Source organism: Orcinus orca, chromosome 9 (genome assembly GCF_937001465.1).
Source record: "Orcinus orca chromosome 9, mOrcOrc1.1, whole genome shotgun sequence".
In the NCBI taxonomy this organism is placed as follows: domain Eukaryota; kingdom Metazoa; phylum Chordata; class Mammalia; order Artiodactyla; family Delphinidae; genus Orcinus; species Orcinus orca.
In genome coordinates this window covers 35,309,840-35,331,466 of record NC_064567.1, presented here as the reverse complement: position 1 = coordinate 35,331,466, position 21,627 = coordinate 35,309,840, and the positions used below count along the sequence as shown (strand labels likewise).

The 21,627-nt window shown below is 34.5% G+C and overlaps 1 protein-coding gene and 1 long non-coding RNA gene across 2 annotated transcripts in view; one reads left to right on the top strand and one right to left on the bottom strand.

The window, feature by feature from the left end:
• Positions 1-21,627, top strand: part of LOC117201339 (uncharacterized) — a 76,676-nt gene that overhangs the window by 16,067 nt on the left and 38,982 nt on the right. Inside the window, exon 4 of the long non-coding RNA XR_004483344.2 lies at positions 9,357-9,628. This is a non-coding gene — a long non-coding RNA (uncharacterized LOC117201339). The remainder of the gene's footprint in view (positions 1-9,356; positions 9,629-21,627) is intronic.
• The window catches only part of PPP1R3A (protein phosphatase 1 regulatory subunit 3A), a 38,674-nt gene that overhangs the window by 5,573 nt on the left and 11,474 nt on the right, over positions 1-21,627 (bottom strand). The window contains exons 2-3 of the mRNA XM_004269876.4: positions 1,313-1,371; positions 1,092-1,216 (exon numbers count right to left, since the gene is read on the bottom strand). Of these exons, the coding sequence (XP_004269924.2) occupies positions 1,092-1,216; positions 1,313-1,371 (184 nt within the window). The remainder of the gene's footprint in view (positions 1-1,091; positions 1,217-1,312; positions 1,372-21,627) is intronic.

Sequence of the window (21,627 nt, the reverse complement as noted above, 5' to 3'; positions counted from 1 at the left end):
CATTTATTGGATGTACAATCTCAGTAACTTCTAAACAAACTTTCATATTTGAGCCTGCTGATTGTAATGAGGTATATTGGTGAAGTATGTGATTTTTCAGGGCCCTTTCATTATATTCTGTGGTTTGAAAAAGATGGCGATGTTAACTTTCAGCTGGTGAGAATTCTCACAATGGATGACAACTTTGTAGTTTCTTAAAGTTGGAGCAAAGTAAATTGCATACTTTAGTGATGCAGCTTCCATATCACTATAGAAAGGGTGGAATGTGTGGGGAAAGAGGTGAGCTCCATTTCTTTTCTGTTTCAGCACTGACACTTGAAGAGGCAAATGTCATTTTAATCTTAGATGATTATGAATCCATGTATCCTAATGATATGAGCTCCAACCAAATACAGTAAAGGATAAATTGCATTATGTGACTCATTTACTCCTATTTCTTCCTTTGTGATAAAAATGCTATCTAAACCATCCCCCTAAAAATCCCAAATAGATTGAATGTTCACCAAGTGTGAAATCTATGATAACAAATTTAATACTAAATTGTACAGTTCTGAATTTGTTTCCTGTTTGAAAAATATGGCACAGGCTATTTTATCCTCATTTGGTAATTTAATACTTTCCAGTGATATAGAGCTTAGAGATTCTCACAGATGTAAGTAAGTAAAAAAAAAAAAAAATGCTGCTAAATGCAAGAATCAGACTTGTAGAGCTGTACAGAACCCTAACAATCATCTAGCCCAGCCCTCTCATTTTATAGACGAGTTTATGATAAGTGTACACTTGTCACAAAGATTAGAAATGCACATCAGGATAGTACTACCTCTTCTGTAATTCCTACAAACTATTACTCAGAGCCACTGGTAAATAGGTAAGAAATGAATGTCATTAATTTACCATTGCAGAGACCGGAAGCAACATACTGAAATCAAAGTGCCTTGTTGATCAAGCTAGAGATGCAAGGACAGAATAGGCTGCACTTTCACATTTGCAAATTACTTATTAATTGAAGCTATTGAAAGGCAGGCATTGCAGCATCTTTGAAGCATAAATGGATTCATCTTCTCTAATACCGAGGCAAACAGAACACTTACCATCAAATCTAATTCTTTTTCATTATGTTCATCATGTTCTGTGTTTACATCTTTTACATTCTGATTACTGGTTTCCAAGTCTTGCTTGTCCTCATGAGAAAAAACAATTGTTGGGACATAGGTGTCTGAAAAGTTAAGATAATTGCACCTATGTAAGATTGTTATAATTGTAGGCTTTAACAAAATAAATATATTCTGTTTAAAAATTAAAGAAATATTACCTGTAATCTTTGAATTCTCAGAGTTATTCTCATCTGATGTTACCAATGATTCTTCTTTACTGTTAAGTTGAAAACAAAATGTTATACTTTTTTCTGGGACTATATTTCTAAGTATTTTTATAGAGGAGGAAATTCAAACCAATTACAAGCCAAACAAATATTATATAACCTTTCACATTTTCTTGCATTACTTTGTATATTTTTAAATTAAATTGATCTCTTAGAATGATGCAATAATATATATTAGTTGTAGAAAAATGTAAAAATTATTTACACAATTCCATAATTCTAAATAAAATTATTTTACTCGTATTAAAACACATAACCAAAGGAAAATATATATATAAGTGTAGATTATTCCATCATTCATGAATTTAATCTTTGCAAGTGAAAACATTTTTCTCTTCTTTTAAATTATGAAGTTTTATGAACTGACAGTCCATTTGTGGTCATTGAAATTACTTTCTAACGTTCCAGTTATTTTTTTGTGTTCCATTTTACTCAAAATTCTTCCAGTTGAACTGACATATTATTAACTCTCTCTCTCTAGAAAAGGGGAAAAAAAACAAACTTACTAGAAACTGAAAGGCAGCTAAATTTATATCCAGTTTAAAGACTTCATGTATCGCCAAAGGCCAATTTTACAACCAAGGCTTTAGATCATTCATATGGAAGCATACATTTTCTTTCTTTAAAATAATTCAGGTTATACTAGCTTTTCTCTCATATTCTGCATGCTTATTGAGAAAGATAAATACTTTTTCCTCCAAATGTAATGTTTGTAGGTGTATTTGTGGAATTATAAGAATTTAGATTTGTCCATGACACTCAGCAAGAAAAGAGTTAGTGAAGAGCTCACTTTGTGTATAGTTATGTCACAAGTCAGTCTATCACAAATGATTGGCCCAGTCTCCCCATTTTCTTGTACTGTCTCAGCTGAATTTTCTCCTAGTGACTTTTCTCAGTGACTTTTTTCTGCAATAAAAGAAATACAGAGAGTTCACAATGGCTGATAAATTTGTGTAATAGAGCCTAGTTTTCGTTGCATGGACAATGTTGATTCAAATCCCCGGAAGGCTAATCTTGTTTCAGCAAATCACAAGAAAATTGCAAATTCTTCCATCTTGACCATGTAAGAAGTAATTCAGCTTTGTGTACATTTTATGATGCTTAATTTTAGCTTTACTAAGGTACTATTTGATACCTTGAAGTGGGCCCAGAAATGAAAATAATGTTTTTACCTAAGTATAATTTTATTAGAAAAATATTGTACTTCCAATAAGTGATACTGCTTTAATCTATAAATCTATATTGTTTATGAGGCCTATAATTATGAAAAGATTCAATTTTTGTGGAATCCAACTGCAAGCTGACACATTTTTCTTTCATAGAGTACATAGAAAATCTGTGTACTCTTAAAAATATATAAACCATTAAACAGCATTTAATTATCCCTTCTTTATCTTTAGTCCCATAGCAATGCTGAAAATCTCATTTGTAGAGGGAAAGATCATAACCATTTAAAGCTTTTTGTTTTTGCCTAAGCAAAATGCTATTAATTATTTTTCTTATTAAATTCTCTAAAATGCTTTAATTTTTAAAGTGATTGCATCAAAAGGAAAGAAACCTGCTTTTAGCTCACTTTGGGGACAAATAATTAGGTATCAAACTATGTATTATTATATTGACTTCTTACAAAAACATATAAATACAGAAATATAGGAAGGAAATCTTAGATTCAGGGGTAAATACAAGAAAGAGAACCTGAAATAGATGATATTTAAATGTTATATCAAATATATATTAAAAAATGAATAGAAAATGTGTAAGACTTCTACAGGGAAAAGAATAAAATTGTATCAATAAATATTAAAGACCTAGAAATTATTGAGAGATATACCATGTTCATAGATAGGAAGAAGATGGTGAAGATATTATCTCCCAATTTGATCTACAGATTCAATTCAATTCTAATCAAAATTTCAAAACATGTTTTCACAAAATTTGAAAATATGATTCTAAAGAGAAGAATAAAGGACTGAAAATAGCTAGACTACAGAGAAATAGAAGGGTAGAGGAAACTGCTCTACCTAGTTTCAATAGTTCTTATGAGGATATAGTTATTAGGACAGTTATATTGGTACAGAGACAGGCAAGTATTGATAGCTTAGTAACAGATCCCTACTTATATAGAACTTTGGTATATGACAAATATAGCATGTCACCAAGCAGGGAAATAAGGGACTTTTCAGTAAATGGAGATGGGGAAAGTGGCTACCCTCATGGAAAAAATATGAAATAGGTAAAACATATATTTGGTAATCAATTCCACATTGATTAAGATCTTAAATGTCAAAAACCTTGAAATTCTTAGTAGAATATGTAAATATCTTTCAGACCTCAGAGTAGAAAATGTTTTCTTAAATAAGAAAAAAAAAAGTGACTATAAAAAAGATTGTCAGTTTAGCTCTATTAAAATTAAAAATTTTTGTTCATTGAAAGACATCTTTATAATAGAAAAATATAAATAAACTGGAAGAAGATGCTTATGTTATACAAAATCAACACAAAATAAATATCAAGAATATATAAAGAACTTCTACAAATCAGTAAGAAAGCACAAACATTTCAATAGAATCAGGGGAGAGGAGCAGACATTTCACAGAAGAGAAAATACATATGGCCCATAAGCACATAAAGGATGGTCAGCATTATTAGAAAACAGAGAAATGCAAATCAAGATCACAAGGAGATGCTATCTTATACTTATTTAATTGGTAAAAATTGCTGTCAACTGCATAAATTGAACCAATCCAAATGCCTATCAACAGAAGAGTAGATACAAAACTTGGAATACCACAAAAGAAATATTATAAAGCACTAAAAATTAATAAACTACAAAACATACAACAATATGGATAAATCTTAGCAACATAATATTGAATGAACAGTGCTAAAACATTACATCAGAGGAGGTTCTTTTTTATTGAGCTAAAACCTACTAAAATAATTTAAATATATTTATCAAGAAATACGTATAATATAATATATAGAATATAACAAGAAAGGTTGATTTTCAAGATTATGGTTACATCAAGTGGGGTGAGTCAGAGGAAAGGAATGAGCAAAGGAAATGGTGAGAAATCGATTGTTTTGAGTGGTAGTTTTGCAGGTGTTTATTATTTAAAATATCTAAATGGTTAAATTCTAGTTTTAGATAATTTATTAAGACAAATGGGTTGCTGTCTGGCCAAAATTACAGAATGTTTATAGATAAAATCCCACTCCAAAATCCAAAGTGTCTGTTATATGACCAATTACATTTAAAGGGTTTAATTAAAACCACTTCAGAAAATTTGAGGAAAAAGGCAAAGAACTTGATGGTTGATGAAGATAGGACCCACAACTATATACAATTGTGGTATAAGTGAAATATGTTAGTGAATATTTCTAGTCTCCCCTTTATATTCCCTGAGTCCTTTTGGAGTAGGGGAGTTTCTTATTGATCTGTATTCCCAGTGGCTAATACATTACCTGACATATAATAGTGGCATAATAAATGCTGCTGAATAAATGCACAGTGTCCTTTCTACTCTTCCCTTCTGTCCACCTCTTGTCAAAATTATCATAACAGGGCTTCCCTGGTGGCGCAGTGGTTGAGAGTCCGCCTGCCGATGCAGGGGACGCGGGTTCGTGCCCTGGTCCGGGAAGATCCCAAGTGCCGCGGAGCGGCTGGGCCCGTGAGCCACGGCCGCTGAGCCTGCGCGTCCAGAGCCTGTGCTCCACAATGGGAGAGGCCACAACAGTGAGAGGCCCGCGTACCGCAAAAAAAAAAAAAATTATCATAACATTATTCTTCTTTTCTTTCCTCATTAAAATTTATTTTCATAAAAGATTCTAATAAATTAAAACGTGCATGTTTTTGTGTGTCTTATAATGTTTACCTCCCACTCTAAAGCTAAAAACAGTGCTTTTAATTATGGGTTTAAATAGCTAAACAAAAATTTTTAAATCTTCTAATATAAAGTTAGAAATTAAAAAGTCAAAAAGGTATGTAGTTTGTGGAGGGAGAGTTCATTTCTAGTGCACCTTAAATCATATAATATAGTCACTAGTATTATTTAATCATAAGAGGGGTCATTCATTCTTCTAATAGATATTTTGAATATCCACTATATGCCATAAGTTCTAATAAACACTGGGAAATCAAAGATGAATAATATATATGTAGCCTCTTACCTCAAGGAAGCTATAATGTAATGATGGAAATAGACACATCAACAGGCAATTATTATAATGTGATAAATATTATAATAATGGGATATGATATTCTCTAGAGAAAAAATAACAGAAATGAGGAGAGCACTCAGTTGGAAGAATCAGGGAATTTTTCACAAAGGAAGTAACATTCTAATTAGGTTTTAGGGGAAATAGGAGTTCCTCAAATAGAGAATGGTAAGGTCATTTCAGGCAGAGAGAATAAGAAGTGCTCAAAGAAGTACAGGTAAGAAAGCACAAAAAGAAGAGAACCATCCAGGAACAATGAGATGTTCAGAGGGCTTGGACTGTGTTTTGAGGAAAGAATGCCAAAGAATAGAACTGGGGTTGGTTTGAGCCAGGTTTAAACAGCTTAGCATGCCAGGAAATGTGGGACTGAATTCTTTCTGTACTTTTAAACCAGTGCTCCCGTTGCGGGGGAGGGGAGTGGAGGAGTTAAATGGGAGAGAGACACCATCAGATTTAAATTTAGGGACCAATCTCTGCAAGTACATTTAAGGATCTATTTTAGGAGAGCCTGGATGGGATGAGCCATAGTGAAGCAGGAAGACAAGTCAGGAGTCTCCTTCAGTATTTCAGGCACAAATAATGACTGTTAAAGGTGATGGCAATGAGGAAAGAGAAAAGGAATCAAATTTGAGTTAAACTTTTGATGTAGCATCAATGCGATTTGTTGATCAGTTCCCTGAATGTAGATTTTAAAAATGCCTTCTTTCTGCCTGACCTTGGCTGTGTTCATGAGATTTAGAAATCAAGTATTGCCCTTTCCAAGACCTAAGCAAGAGAGAGTTAAGTCTGGTGGTTAACCGCGGCTCCTTCACTGTTAAGTCGGTAAGGTCTTGAATTAGTCTGCTGGCTGGTTTCTGATGTCTTGCACACTGGGTAATCTGCTTCTCAGGTGCCCATGTAGACACGTTTCAGCCTTTTTCTCTAATCTCTGGTACGTGTGCCTGGACAGTGCATCAGCAAGTTATACCTAGTTTCCTGGCTTTTATTCTAATCAATTCATAGCGAAAAAGAGCAGAAAGACCTGGATTCAAATCACAGTCTTTCCTGTTATTTACCTTACTAAGTCACTTACTAGCCATGCAACCTCCAACAAGATACTTAACCTCTCTGTATCTCATTTTTCTCCAAAATATTGCCTAGTCCTTACACAGGGCAATTATTTATCATAATTCTCAATATGCGGAAGTGTTTAATAAATATATTATCACTACTGTTATTACCATTATTATTAGTGACATGTAGTAAATACCGCACTGATCATTAGTTCTATACTGCCACAGTACCCGATTCCCGTGCTTCTCCTTTTACTTGGAATTATGTATATTTTTTTAAAGTTTACTCCATTCTCTCATATCTTTAATTCACAAATTACTTATTTTTCCACAAGTTACTTTCAGGAGTAAAATTTGCAGCCCATGATGACATACTAGCTTATTAGTCTTTCTAAAGTATACTCTTATTATCAGGACCACCCTCCAAAGAAAGATCACTAGATCATCAGTGAAAGTAACTTTTTATTTAAAATACAAATACAGTGTGCATGTGAATGCAAATTCACACTTTCTGCTATTACCCAATTGATTTATTCACTGTCAGAATTTAGGCACCCTGTTAATATTCTTGCAGTTTCTGGGTATGTGGCACTTATGCTTTTGGAGTTATGGTTAATTTTAACACTGTCAAAATATAGTAGTTTTAGTATAAGTAATAATATCATTTTTCCTGGGTTTCTGTAATGCTATTGTGCTAAAAGCCCATATGTCTCTTAAAATATGAGTAAAACCTGTTCCACCCAGTCTAAGTCTGAAGTGGTGGAATTACCCAACTAGTCAGGGTAAATGTGAGGATTAGGTTGTAGGTGGCAGAAATGTAACTCTGTTCCAAGAGGAATCAAAAAGTTGGCATAAAAAAAGGATCACTTCCAAAATGAGTCATGAATATTGCGTTTGTGTCTCTTTAACACTCTGCTTGAAAGTACTCAGCATTGCCTAAAGAAAACCAACTTGGAATTCTTAGGCATCACCTCTCACTCTGATAAACAGCTAAAAAGTCAATATTGAACTCTTCAAGAAGACGTTAAGTGTGCCTTCTTACTTCGAAGCTTGTGCTCTCATTTGATTTCCTCTACCCACTCTCCCTAAATGAATGGAGAGATTTTAAGTTAAAAATATTATGTACCTCACTTGAAATTTTTTTAAAGACACGTAAGAAGAATATATCAGGATTGGCATTGCTAAGTAGATACTTACAGAAATACTGAAAAGGTTTTCCTGGAATAAATAATTACATATTGTGTACTGTTTATTTTCATAATTTTATGGTGATATTTCTCTAAAAATGGACTTTCTAGTATTCTGACATTTTATAGCCATGAATTGGAGGAGGGAGGAAAGCAGAAACTTGTACTTAATGAGAGGTAAAGTTCATAATACATTAACCAACTACTAGGGCTTAGTATCGATTCCTTTGGTGTTACAGTACCAATAGTCTTTTGATCAGGAATAAAACCAGAACAGAAGAGAAATATTTGATCAAAAGAGAGACAATTAGAGCAATAAATGTCTAATTGTGAACAGAAGTGTCTAAGGAAAAAGTTTAAAGGCATAATGCAAGAAGGAATCTAGGATGAAAAGGTGAATTAAAATTCAGTTCCTTGATAATAATTCCACAGAGGAAAACAAAATGAAGACAGTTCTGCATTAATAACGGGGATTGAAAGAAGCAAGAAATAATCTCAAAGAAAAAAACATCAAATATTTTAAATGGCTTCTATTTCCTTTAGATGCTGAATCTGGAGACTAATAACTAATATGGTAAAGAACATGGTTTTTGTGGGATTCCTCAACTTCAAAGTGAAAGCTCTGGATTAGATTAGGGATATCAAATACAATACTCTCATGCTGGCCTCTTTCTCTCGCACCCATGGCAAGCACTGATAACAGATCAAGGGACTTCCTAGCTGAGACCAGATTGAGCACTGTGATCCTTCTCTATACAATCAGGCAGCCACTACCCCTTTATTTCTCAACCCCTTTATTGCTCAAAATGGAAACAATTTGCCTTTCTCAATTTTGACATTAAATAACATGCTTTCCAGTTTTAGGAGTTCCATATTTATGTAACTAATAATATTCCATAAATATAATTTTGAAATGTCATTTGGAAGTTTCTTAAATTTGTTTTCAAAAGATATAAATGCTAGTAGGATCAATAGAAATAACCATTAACTTTGCAATACAAAGATAAATTCTCAATTAAATCTTATGGTCAGCATTTCAAATTTAATACCTACAGAAATCCTACCCACACAGTTTGTGAGCTAGACTTACATTATTTATAATGCAGAGTATACAATGATTTATTCCCAAATTATTTTACTATGTCCAGATAAAACTTTTCAAATACTGGAACATTATCAATATCTACAAATGATTGGGTTAAATGAATATATTGTATAATACATATGATATAAGTTAATTTATTACTTTTAAAATGTAAGCATAAACCACGGCAAACCACAAGCCCCTTGAGTAAAGTCTAGTGAACTGCTCAAGTATTCAAGTAACTAATAACATATCACCACATTAGTGACCAGATGGTTTTATTGAGTCACTTTCCTGTTTTCCACAAACCTGAATTGCTATGTTCCTAAAAAATCTTCTCTATTTCTTTTACTAAATTACAACATTCCCTATTGCCTCAGTGCTTGATCTTGAAAATATATTGAAAACGATGGTATGATGCCTTCTTGATGCAGGAAATTTCAATAGCAGAGAAAGAAGCAACTAAAAAGCATAACCTGGACTTCCTGGTGGCGCAGTGGTTGAGAGTCCGCCTGCCGATGCAGGGGGCACGGGTTCGTGCCCCGGTCCGGGAAGATCCCACATGCCGCAGAGCGGCTGGGCCCCGGGAGCCATGGCCGCTAAGCCTGCGCATCCGGAGCCTGTGCTCCGCAACGGGAGAGGCCACAGCAGTGAGAGGCCCGCGTACCGCAAAAAAAAAAGCATAACCTTGTTGAAGAATTCTTTGGTAAGTTTCTTTTCCAAAGTTGCTTCATTTCCTAACTCTTTGTCTTCTGCCAAGGATTGCTGTTTTCAAATCTGCTTTGTCATGTCAAAGCAGTGGGTGCTATTTTTTCTTGCTCACCCACCCCACAGAAATCAGGGAGAAAACATTATTTGGATTTAATTCTGTGATTGAATCTGGGCATCATGTGCAATTTTGTAGAGATGGGATCTCCTTAGAGTGTCTTCTAAAGGAGTACTAAATTGCGAGAATCTAGTGCTTAATTAAGTCAAACCTTGGAGGCTCACGTATGAACAACAACAAAAATTGTAGGTTGCTTTGGGAGAGATGTAATTACAAGCAGAATCCATGAATTTTCAGTGAAAGAAGAGTTATAGGTAAACCTGGCCCAAAGGACTTCTCTGCCACAATCTGCCAATTATATTCTACCAAGAGAGAAATGTAAATGTTTTTAAGTGATGGATACTGGAAAAACTAAAGAATATACATCAGACAGATATCAGAAAAGAATTCTTAACTTTATTGGTCTAAAGTCCTTATTTTACCTGAGTTCTTAATGGAAGTAATTGTTATCCGTGGAGCATGTGGGTGACAGAAAAATTAGTCATTGTCCAGCTGAGACTCTTACTACTTCAGAATTCTGACATTCTGATTCTCCACAATTCCCCTACAAAGTGATTTCTAAGAACTTTATACAGCATCCATCTTTTGAAAATTATCAGAGAATTGTTAATATCTATTTTTTCCTAAGGATACTAATTTTCAGGCATTATTTCCTTCATAAAGATATTGATTTGTTTGTGTTCGTGTAAAAAGTCATTATCACAAAATCATGACTACCAGCTAACTAACTGCAATTAAGGAAATCCTGATTAAACATGTTTTCTCTGTGAAATCTACATGTTAAGTATCACCTAAGATATTTGGTCTGTTAAATACTGAGATTTGACATCCAAGCTCTACAGAATTTGTATTAAATATTGTTTTGAAAACTGTTTTAAGAAAAGGTAATTTAAAATGTAAATTGATATTCCCAGTGTATATGTGGAAAGGTTGTATTTGGAAGGGCTAGGAGCGGGAAGGAAAACAAAGGAGCATGAGACTTACAAACTGAAATCAAATCATTCTGAAGTGACACTTCTCAAAAGGATCTGTTGCCCAGCTGAGGGTGGCAGCCACTCCCCTGAGCACCTGTGCCCTCTATTGTTCCCCAAGATAGTAAAGTTTACATGGGGTTGTTCGTTTTGTTTTTTCTTTAATGGGGAACAAAGTGCCAAACTTCTCCAACTCTTTCCCCAGCTTTTCTCCTCTTCCTGGCTCTTGACAGAGAATTTCAAGCATGTATCAATACTCTTCCCCTTATCTGGAGAGTAAATCAGGTGAAATGATGTATAATCCAGTAAAATATTGGTAAAGCAGTTCTTCAGTATTTCGTATAGGAGATGGTAGGTTTTATGTTCATAAGAAAAATCACCAAGTATCTTAAATATAATAATTAGGGCCAACAAAAGTCAGGGCATGCCAAATCAAGTTAGAAATGTTAAAGTACTGCCTTCCTGTTATTGCTTTTAATTAAATGTTAAATTTAAAAGTTATGAAATCATTTTTTCAAAATCCTAGGACCTTTTATTTATGGCTATGCAATTAATAAATGAATTTTCTCTATATTTAAAATTCTTTTATATTTAAAATTTTTTAATATTATCAGCTACTGCTTTTTAGTTTTCATAAGTGTTTAGTAACCTCTATCATATGAAATCCATTGGAATTCATTTCCATTTTCAAGAAATTCAGTTTCACAAACATTTTTAAACTACCTACTCTACTTATGCTAATCACAGCATAAATTGATATATCAGGGAAAAGAGAAATATGGTAAATTGGGTTGGATGGTTTGTGTTAAATTCCAAATAAGAACCCTATTATCAAACTGGATTTGTATTTAACTGCATTTGAAAAGTTTTCTAGGCAGACTCAGGAAGTCTTAAAGCAGTATTTCTAAATTTAATGCTTTTGTGAACTTACGTCACACATTAAAATCATCTTAATGCACCTTTTTGTCGAATCTTCACAATAGGATTACAAAAGGAAGGGAGGAGAGGATACATTTAAAAAGCAAATGAAAAAGAACTCAATGGAAGCCTATTAGGCTACCTGTTGATGAGCCTGTAAGAGAGTCATTAATATGCGGATCATTGACATGATAGGCCATAATGACTCCTCCAGGGACACTCATTCTATTGTGTCAGAGACTAGTTAGGGAGTCATTAACGTGAAGACTCGTGACTTCTTAATATGCAAATTATTAATGCAATGCACTGAGGCATACTCACAAATGTCCACATCTTGTGTTACAGGTTTTCTTTGCCAGCCCTTCACCCACACCTTTTGTGAATTAGTATTTTCTTTCTGTCGTCTTGCGGATTTCTTCACAAAAGATTCTGTACTCCTGTGGAATCTACCACTTCATATTCAAAGACCTCCTCCCCTTCAGCCCACATTTCTTTGATTTAAGGCAGGTTTATATATACAAACCACTTGAACATTTTGACTAAATCAGTCAAAATTCAGCACAAAATCTGATTTGATATTTTTCTGCAATGTCAAATTGCTTTTTGGCTAAAGGCAGAACAATGTGAACGAATCGCTTGTTTTTAAAAAATGAGATTCTGAAACATGAATAGTGTAACCAGCATTTGAATAATTTGCTCTGAAGGTGGGTAGGGAAAGAGTAGTAGAATAGAAAAAAGAAAATGAGAGCAGAGAAAGGCCATGAAAGAGGACACAAGAAAGAAAAGTTTAATTAAACTAAGAAGAGTAGGTGTTCGTACCAATGTAACACATTAAATGAGGAAATGGATTTAAACTGCTCAGTGTCTGGCATACAGCAAGCAATCAATAAACATTACCTATTATTATTACATCGACACTTTGCAAAAAGATGAAATTAATATCCACATTCCCTGTTGAAACAATAAGAAAAATGTTACGGAGTGAAAGTTGTTCAGTCCTTGAATTAACATACTCTGAAGAAGGGGATCAAACTTATAGTCCTTATTCCTGCAGCAGAATTATCTACAGAATTCATGGAAAGGTACTCAAGTATCTTTCAAAGCTTATACACATACCATGTATGGGAAATATAATTTTTCATCTGGGACTATGTATGCAACCTGTATTCATTTTCTTGCCATTTTATTCTAGCCTCATCTAAAATACAAAACAATCTTTTACTACTATTTCTCTACTAAATTTCAGGAGAAATTTCAGACCCTTATTTCTAAACTTATAAACCCTAAATTCTACAGTCCGTCTATAGAAATCTATATCTGTTTATCATAAAATATTAGTATCCCCATACAAAATTAGTAAAATTTTTTTTTTTTTTTTTTTTTGCGGTACGCGGGCCTCTCACTGCTGTTGCCTCTCCCGTCGTGGAGCACAGGCTCCGGACGCGCAGGCTCAGCGGCCATGGCTCACGGGCCCAGCCGCTCCGCGGCATGCGGGATCCTCCCGGACCGGGGCACGAACCCGCGTCCCCTGCATCGGCAGGCGGAGTCTCAACCACTGCGCCACCAGGGGAGCCCCGTAAAATAATTTTTTAAGTTAACAGCTTTACTGAGGTATCATTTACATACCACAAAATCCACCCATTTTAAATGTTCAATTCAGTGACATTTAGTATATTTAATATATTTACAGAGTTGTTCAATTATCACCAAATCTAATTTTAGAACATTTCCAGCACTCCCAAAAGAATAAGCCTGTTAGAGTCACTCTTTACTCCCATCCCCAGTCCTAGGCAACCACTAACCTTCTTTCTGTTTTGAGATATTTGCCTATTCTAGATATTTCGTATTAGGAGAATCATACAATATGCATTCTTTGTGTCTGGCCTCTTTCATGGAGGAAAATGTTTCTGAGGTTCATCAGTGTTGTAGGATGTATCAATATTTCATTTTTATAGATGAATAGTATTCCATTGTATAGATACACTCACTTTACGCATTAAGCAGTTGATGGGTATTTGAGTTGTTTCCACCTTTTGGCTCTTGTGGACAGTGCTTCTATGAACATTTACATACCAATGTTTGCATGGACATGTTTTCATTTCCCCTGGGTAGATACCTAGAAGTGAAATTGCTGGGTTTATGATAATCCTATAATTTGTTTCTCCACATCCTCACCGACACTTATTATCTGTCTTATTGATTGTTGTCATTATAGTGGGCATGAAGTGACATCACATTGTGGTTTTGATTAGCATTTTCATAGTAACTAATGATATTGAATACTTTTTCATGTGCTTATTGGTCATTAATATATCTTCTCTGGAGAAATATCTATTTAAATCCTTTGCTCATTTTAAAATTCGGCTGTCTTTTTATTATTGAGTTGTAGGAGTTCTTCTGGATGAGTCACTTATTAGATATATTTGTAAATGTTTTCTCCCATTTTCACTGTCTTGACTGTGTCTTTGGGTGCAAGAGTTCTTAATCTGGATGATGTCCAAGTAATAGAATTTTTGAATTAGCTTTAAGGTCTTTGCTAACTTGCAGAGATCCTTCATAGAATCTATTTGATTAAAACTCTTTAAATAAGAGGCAATATTATTTTTAACATAAATAATCTTTATTAGTGTAGTTATCACATGCAACCAACTACATTTCATATTCTTGCTCATGTTAATTTCAATACTAAAATGCTAGAAAATGTCCACCAGTTATTGGTCCTAGCCAAGTTCTAGACTGGAGAAGATGTAAGCAGATTCAGGGATGATGCAAATGAACCTATAGAGTCAAGAAAAGAAGTCCAACTGATTTAAGAAGCTTACAGTACAAACACCACCTTACTCCTCTGGTTGGTGCCTTTCACTGCAAGAGATGGAATAGGTAGGAGGAGTTCATCACTGCCAAGATGGCTCTCCCAGTTGAAGGCTTTTGGATCCCTGATTAAGTAAAGCAAAATTCATTGCCAGCAAACCTAAGAAGATGAAGTGTGAAGGTCTCACTAAGACAGACTATGGTTAGAGATTAATAGAAGAGCAATACGATGCTTGGGAAGGACAAGTTGAGAACCAGTATGAACTAAAAGGCAAGGAACAGGTGACTGAAGAAGTTGGGCCACAGGCTGGGATTGCTGAAGGAGTCAAATGCAAGGGCTGAACCCTGAAGGGATGCAGTTATGTTGCCAAAGATGGGGATCTCTGCCACACTTTTAACAAGGCAGCACAAGACTTTACAGTCAACATTCTGAAGAATACAGCTATCAAGTGGCTTTAAAAGGATTCAGTCCTTCTACTGGACATCATGCTAAGTCAGAATAATGTTGGACAAAATTTAGTATGTATTCATTCAGCAAGTAGTTAATCTGTGCTAGGCATGATGCTAGACGTTAAACTACTAGCACAACCTGAGATTGAACCAACTCTGACTTCATAGAGCTTACAGTCTAAAGAATGATAAATGAAAACTGGCAGTATAAAATCACAGCTGTACATTTCATGATTGGGGAAGCATGGAGTCCTATAGAAGAAAATACAGTCGACTCTTGAAAAACACAGGTTTGAACTGCGTGGGTCCACTTATATGCAGATTTTTTTTTCAATAGTAAATGCTACAGTACTACGTGGCCTGCAGTTGGTTAAATCTGATGATGCAGAACCATGGATACAGAGGAACTGAGTACATGGAGGACCAACTATAAGTTATACTCAGATTTTCAACTACCAAGAGGGTCAGCACCCCTGATATCCCTGTTGTAATAAGATCCATAACAGGGTCCATACAGGATCCATACAGGGTCAACTGTAATAAAATCCATAAGTCAAACTCAGGGAAGGCAGTAGCAACTGTGTATATACATGGGCTTGTAAAGAGAGCAGACTGAAGGAAGATCATATCCTTTAATATGATTACAAATCATATTTAAAAGTTTGACTTTTCTGAACTGTAAAATATATACTTTTCAAAAAGAAAAGTAAATACTTTCTAAAAGTTTACTTCATTCTAAATGGAAATTAACTTTACCATGCTATTTAAAGTGTCTTTTTCGCCTTCCCCAAGTCATCACAAATGATGGGGCAAAATTTCTTTAATAGATGCCCTATTTAAAAAGCTTATCTTTTGTATCGTAATTCCCACAGTACTTAATGTTGCTATTAATGCTTAAAAATCCCTCAGGCGATATTTGCAAAAGCATTATTTTATTTGCTAATTTTTCTTTGTTTAATAGCATTATTCTTTTGGTGGATACTGAGACTAATTGATTTTCAAATTTAAAAAAAAGTTACAACTCAAAACACATGTTTTTAGTCTTTTGTTTATATCATTCTCAACCCTGGTGCATATCAGAATCAGCTGGGGAGCTTTTTAAAAATACCAGTGCCTGCAACCTGACCCCAACCAATGAAATTGGGGTCTTATAGGAGGATCTAGGTGTGGGTGCCTTATTTTTCCCCTACCTATGCACACCCAAGTTTAAGAAACACTGGTTTACACTACTATTCTACCCTGGCTTTTACTATATCAAAGTATGGTTAGTGGGAAAATAAATCCTTCAGTGAAAATACTCTGCTCTTAAGATTTTCTATGGGGTGGGAGGAGAGAGTATACATAATCAAGCAGGTTAGCAATAATGTAAATTCTTTAGGGATTTTACTTCTGCTACTGTTAGGTCTATTAAACAATTAATTTTTTTTTTTTCTTTTTTACGGTACGCGGGCCTCTCACTGTTGTGGCCTCTCCCGTTGCGGAGCACAGGCTCCGGACGCGCAGGCTCAGTGGCCATGGCTCAGGGGCCTAGCCGCTCCGTGGCATGTGGGATCTTCCCGGACCGGGGCACGAACCCGTGTCCCCTGCATCGGCAGGCGGACTCTCAACCACTGCGCCACCAGGGAAGCCCACAATTAATTTTTATTCATCATGGGAATTACCAATCCATACATCAGTGAATTTAAATTTACTGATTTTTTTTAACTGAAATGAAATCTAGATGCTGTTTAGGGTAAGAGACATTAATCTTTTCTACCCTAACACTGATCATGTTTGTTAAGATTTAGACCTGGGATGGTAAAATGTTTTCCAGTTGTACTATGGCAAATTGTCCAAACGATTATTGTAAATGCAAGCACCGTAAAGTGTATTGCCAAGGACACTAGTTGGTTAGATCCCATAAAGAGACAATTAGTCTTGAGATGAAAATGGTAGCGATGAGGTGACAGTTATTAAAAAAGCAGAACACGCAAGGTAGTGGCTTAAATGTAAGTTGTGGATAATGCTGATAGTTTAATGTGTTTGGAGTTTGTAATATGTAAAATAATGTTTCATATAAAAAGATCAAAACTGCTTATATTCCGGTCTTCTTTCTTCCTCATTTGCTACATAAGTAAGGGCACTTGCAAGATTACACTTGCTTTCCTTCCAAATCATCATTTTACAATGGTTTGCTTGATTTATTTTACATATATAGTGTTAATTTATGAAAAATGTTTTCTTCTTACAGGTATCAATTTACATAAACTTATCCAATCTACAGTACTTATAGTCTATTGTCAGGATAATCAAAAAAATTTGAAATAAAATAATAATAGATAGAATTTTTCAGTGCTTTTTAAGATAACTCAAATGTGGAATTTCTTCTTTGATTAGATTACCTGTAACACAACTGCACCTTCACCAAGACAAAATTGCAACTCAGTCCTTCAGTTGCAAAGATGAATCTAAAAGATTGGATATAGGGATTTGGGCAGCCAGAGAAAGCAGAAAGGGACCCTAAAAGACTTTAGAGTCAAAGACAAACTGCTGATGACATATTTTCATCTGTACCTTTGCTACCCTGCCCCTTTCTCTCAGAGACCCTGTGGGTAGTGATGAGTCCTGTGGGAAATAAGCCCAAGAATGTACAGGCGACCTAAAGAGCATGAGAACCTAATGTAAACAGAAGGGGAGATCCATCACTTGAACTTACTTAGAATATTTGCACTGGTTGCTTTGCTCTGCATGGAACTCGCTTCCCCCAGATTTCTTCATGACTGACTTTCTTCAAGTCTCTGATCAATTGTCATCTTCTCAATGAAGTAGTCTTTATTCTTTATTCTTTTTATGCTGCTCTGTTTTTTATATTCTCAATTGCATATGTCATCTTCTAAAATAACTTACTTATTCTTTTTGTTTATTACTTATTAGTTTTCCTTCCATTAGAATGTAAGCTACATGAGGACAGGGCGTGTCATTTCTTTCATGATGTATCTCTAGTACTGAGAACAGTACCTGACACATAGTATGTGTTCAACAAAGATTTGTTGAATGTATGAAGATCCTGTATTCATTTCTTCTAGTCATCGATCTTCTTTTTTACTCTCTTTTAATACACAAGCTGAAAAGCATAGTTAGAACTTTGATACTAATATTTTGATTTTTTTTTTCATGTGAACCAAGATTCATACCCTCTTAATCTTGAGGTCATTGGTACTATAGAAAAAAATATACTAGTGTAATTTCCATGTATCCATCCAAGAAGATAAAGACTGAGATGCCTAGACTAATCTTTTTCACTAAATTAAAACGTAAACCTTAGATTTTGAAGGAAGAATTTGGGTGAGAAAGAATTATAGAAATAAATTTCCCCCAAGTGTCACCAGAGTAGTAAAATAAATCACCCATGAAATAGTATAGAAATACCTAAAAATTAGTGCCATAATATATGTATGTGTTTATTTATGTTAAAGATGACCTATAGCAGAATTCAGTTAATATTGATAATGAGAAAAGGATAAAACCTATGTTTTAAACATTCTAACATACAGAAACAGTAAGTAAAAAACAGTTATGAACATAGAAAATCAATATCCCTTTTATGGACAGTGACCTAGTTCATACTTTTCACTCTATTCTGCATATGCTTACTGGATTGATATAACTAAAATAATACTTTATCCTTGAGCATAGGAACTAAAGTTCAAAATCCTTGGTCTAGCAAGACTGTGCAATTCTTTTTCAACCTTTTTCTTCAAGTTTGACTCTCACAATTCTTTCCATTCCAGGCAGTCAAATTGACAACAAAATCTCCGACTTATCTTTTTTGCTGCCGTGTCCACAAGTATTTTTTATTCTATGTAAACAGTCTCCTAACTCTTCTCCACCTACCCAAGTTTTACCATTTCCAGATCAAGTTCAGTTCCTCTGTGATGCTGTTTCTGATCAGGTCCACCTGCAGTAAATCATTTCTCTAAAGCCTGTTGCCCTGCATCTCCTATGCTCTCCTCTAAGTCTGTGTCATTCCATTTATGTTGATAAGTAACTTCTCATGTGCATAAATGTTATCCATTTATCAAATTAATGCTTGAAAATAGAAGCTAACTAGAAGAATCCTACATAAATTAAGGACTCTGTAATTTCTTTATGGTTAATTGGCTGATTGGGGCACTATGGTTCAAAGCCGCAGGGAATTAGAGACCTTAAATCACAAAAAGAGCTTTTCCTCTTATATATTTCCTGGTCTTGATCAAATAAATCCCTTTTGCCTAAATTTCTTCTTATGTAAATAGGACTGGCCTCTTGACTACAATGTATAAAAGTGATCTAGTAGGAGGTAATTTTATATCACTTAAATAATGATAGAGACATTTAAAGTATGTATTCCTTAAGTTTATATAATTAGAAATTTCTAAACCAAAGAACAAGCTAACTTGTTAAAGTAGTAAAATATCATAAATTTAAAGTTGTCAATGGGCTACAATCCATGCACAAGATGAGAGTCCCACCTGGTTTTGTAGACAAGTTCTAATAAATGTTACAGATGCTCAGATAAAAATTAAAAGAAGGAAAGCAAACTGGTCCAAAATTACCATAAGTGGTCAAGGAATTCCCCAGGAATTGAAGAATAACACAGAAAAAAAAGACTCTTATAATCACACCAACATAATTTTGAGGGTTTTCAAAAAAATTAATTGCCTCAATTAGTCACAGACAGGAGTATTCTGTTGTACTAATAAGAATACCCCTCCAGGATGCTCAGTCAATAGTTAAGCTTTCCCCAGAAATTGTTTAACTCAGTCTCAAAAATGCCATTTTCAGTAGGAACCCATCCGTATTTGTATACTAAAAGTTAATTGGACAACAACAAACGTAAATGATAAAACTTTAATTTTCAGCAAGTTTCATTAAAACACTTCTTCTGAGAAAGTGAAACATAACTATTTACAAATGCTATGCATTACCTACCTCAATAATACATTTATACTTTGGGTGGAAACTTCAGGTTTTATACAATAAAGCTCTTTAGGATATTAGGAAAATTATAGTAAAACTCTTAATGAAAACTATGAGATGATAGTTGAGAGTGGTGATGTTAGAGTTAATTGATGTGTCATTATAGACGGGGTATATTATTATTTTGCCATATAAAATATGTAATTATTTATGCTAATTTCCTAAAAACATATATTTGTTTCCCAATTCTTATATCATAAAAAGAAAAATATAATTTTAAAATTTAAAGCATTATAATATAATAACAGTACTATTTCCATCTGAGTTTGTTAATATTTTCACAAAACATTTTAATTGTAGTTTATATTCTGCAAAAATCAACAGTTAGCTACAAACTAGAAAGTCACCATTGCTTATGGTTTTCAAAGGTAAAAACTTTTGCCTATAAGAATCAATGTAACTGGACTCCTCTTATATAGTTTTAAAACATTTATATACAAGCATATGGGAAGTCTTCATATTATTTCTATAAATTTCTTTAAATCTAAAATTATATTAAAGTAATTTTTTGAAAAAGTACTCAATAGGGAGTTCCCTGCAGTGGCTAGGACTCTGCGCTCCCAATGCAGGGGGCCCAGGTTCAATCCCTGGTCAGGGAGCTAGATCCCACATGCCACAACTAAGACCCAGCACAGCTAAATAAAGAAATATTTTTTTAAAAAAGTACTCAACAGAATGTAGCAGATTCATCATACTACCTTTTTGTAGGTTTTAAGGTTAAACATTTACATGCACTGCATTTTTTCTCTTTAATTGTTTTTGTTTTTATGGTTTCATATAAGCAAAGGCCAAGAATCTGCAATCTCAAGACAGAGAGGACGTGGTTTAGGTGTTTAGGTTTAGGTACAGGGGAGGAATCTGGTAGAGGCAAAAGGCCCAGTCAAAGGAAGTCATTAAGGTAAAGAAAAGCAGACAGAACAACAGCCAGACCCAGAATCCACAGGTGTCAGAATCAGTGAGTGCCACAAGCAGCGGCAGCAGAACTAACATGAGTACTGGCCCTGGTCCTGGCCCTGGCAAAGAGAAAGAATGAATGACTCAATTCTGATCAGTGGACATTCAATATCTGCCTTTGGTCTTTTATTATTCAGCCTGTTGGATTTCTCTCTTGTCCCACTAGTCTGGATTGTGATATGAAGGAAGCCAAAAGCTGACCAATGAGTATTTCTTTTATTTGGGATGTTAAGATTACTTGATATTACAGAATAGTAACATTGTACTGACTCAATGAATCAGCTCATTAGAAGACAGGAAAGAAGGAAAGACTAAATAAAGTGTCAACTATATTAACTTATTTCTCAATTTGATCTTTCTTTGATACCCTGGTAACTGCAAGTAAATTTAGACTACTACAAGATGTTAATATGGTTAATATGTTCAATTCTATATTTAATTTTGAGTCAATTTAGACAACAAATATGTGGTTACTGAAGAAATAAATTTCCCTCTTAGCTGTTGTTTTTATAATGTGTATGTTTTTTGTATACTCTGTTCTTTATTTTTAAAATAATGTGTTTTTTTAAATAAATTTATTTAATTAATTTATTTATTTTTGGCTGCGTTGGGTCTTCCTTGCTACGTGCGGGCTTTCTCTAGTTGCAGCGAGCAGGGGCTACTCTTCGTTGTGGTGCATGGACTTCTTATTGTGGTGGCTTCTCTTGTTGCAGGACATAGGCTCTAGGCACGCGGGCTTCAGTAGTTGTGGCATGTGGGCTCAGTAGTTGTGGCTCG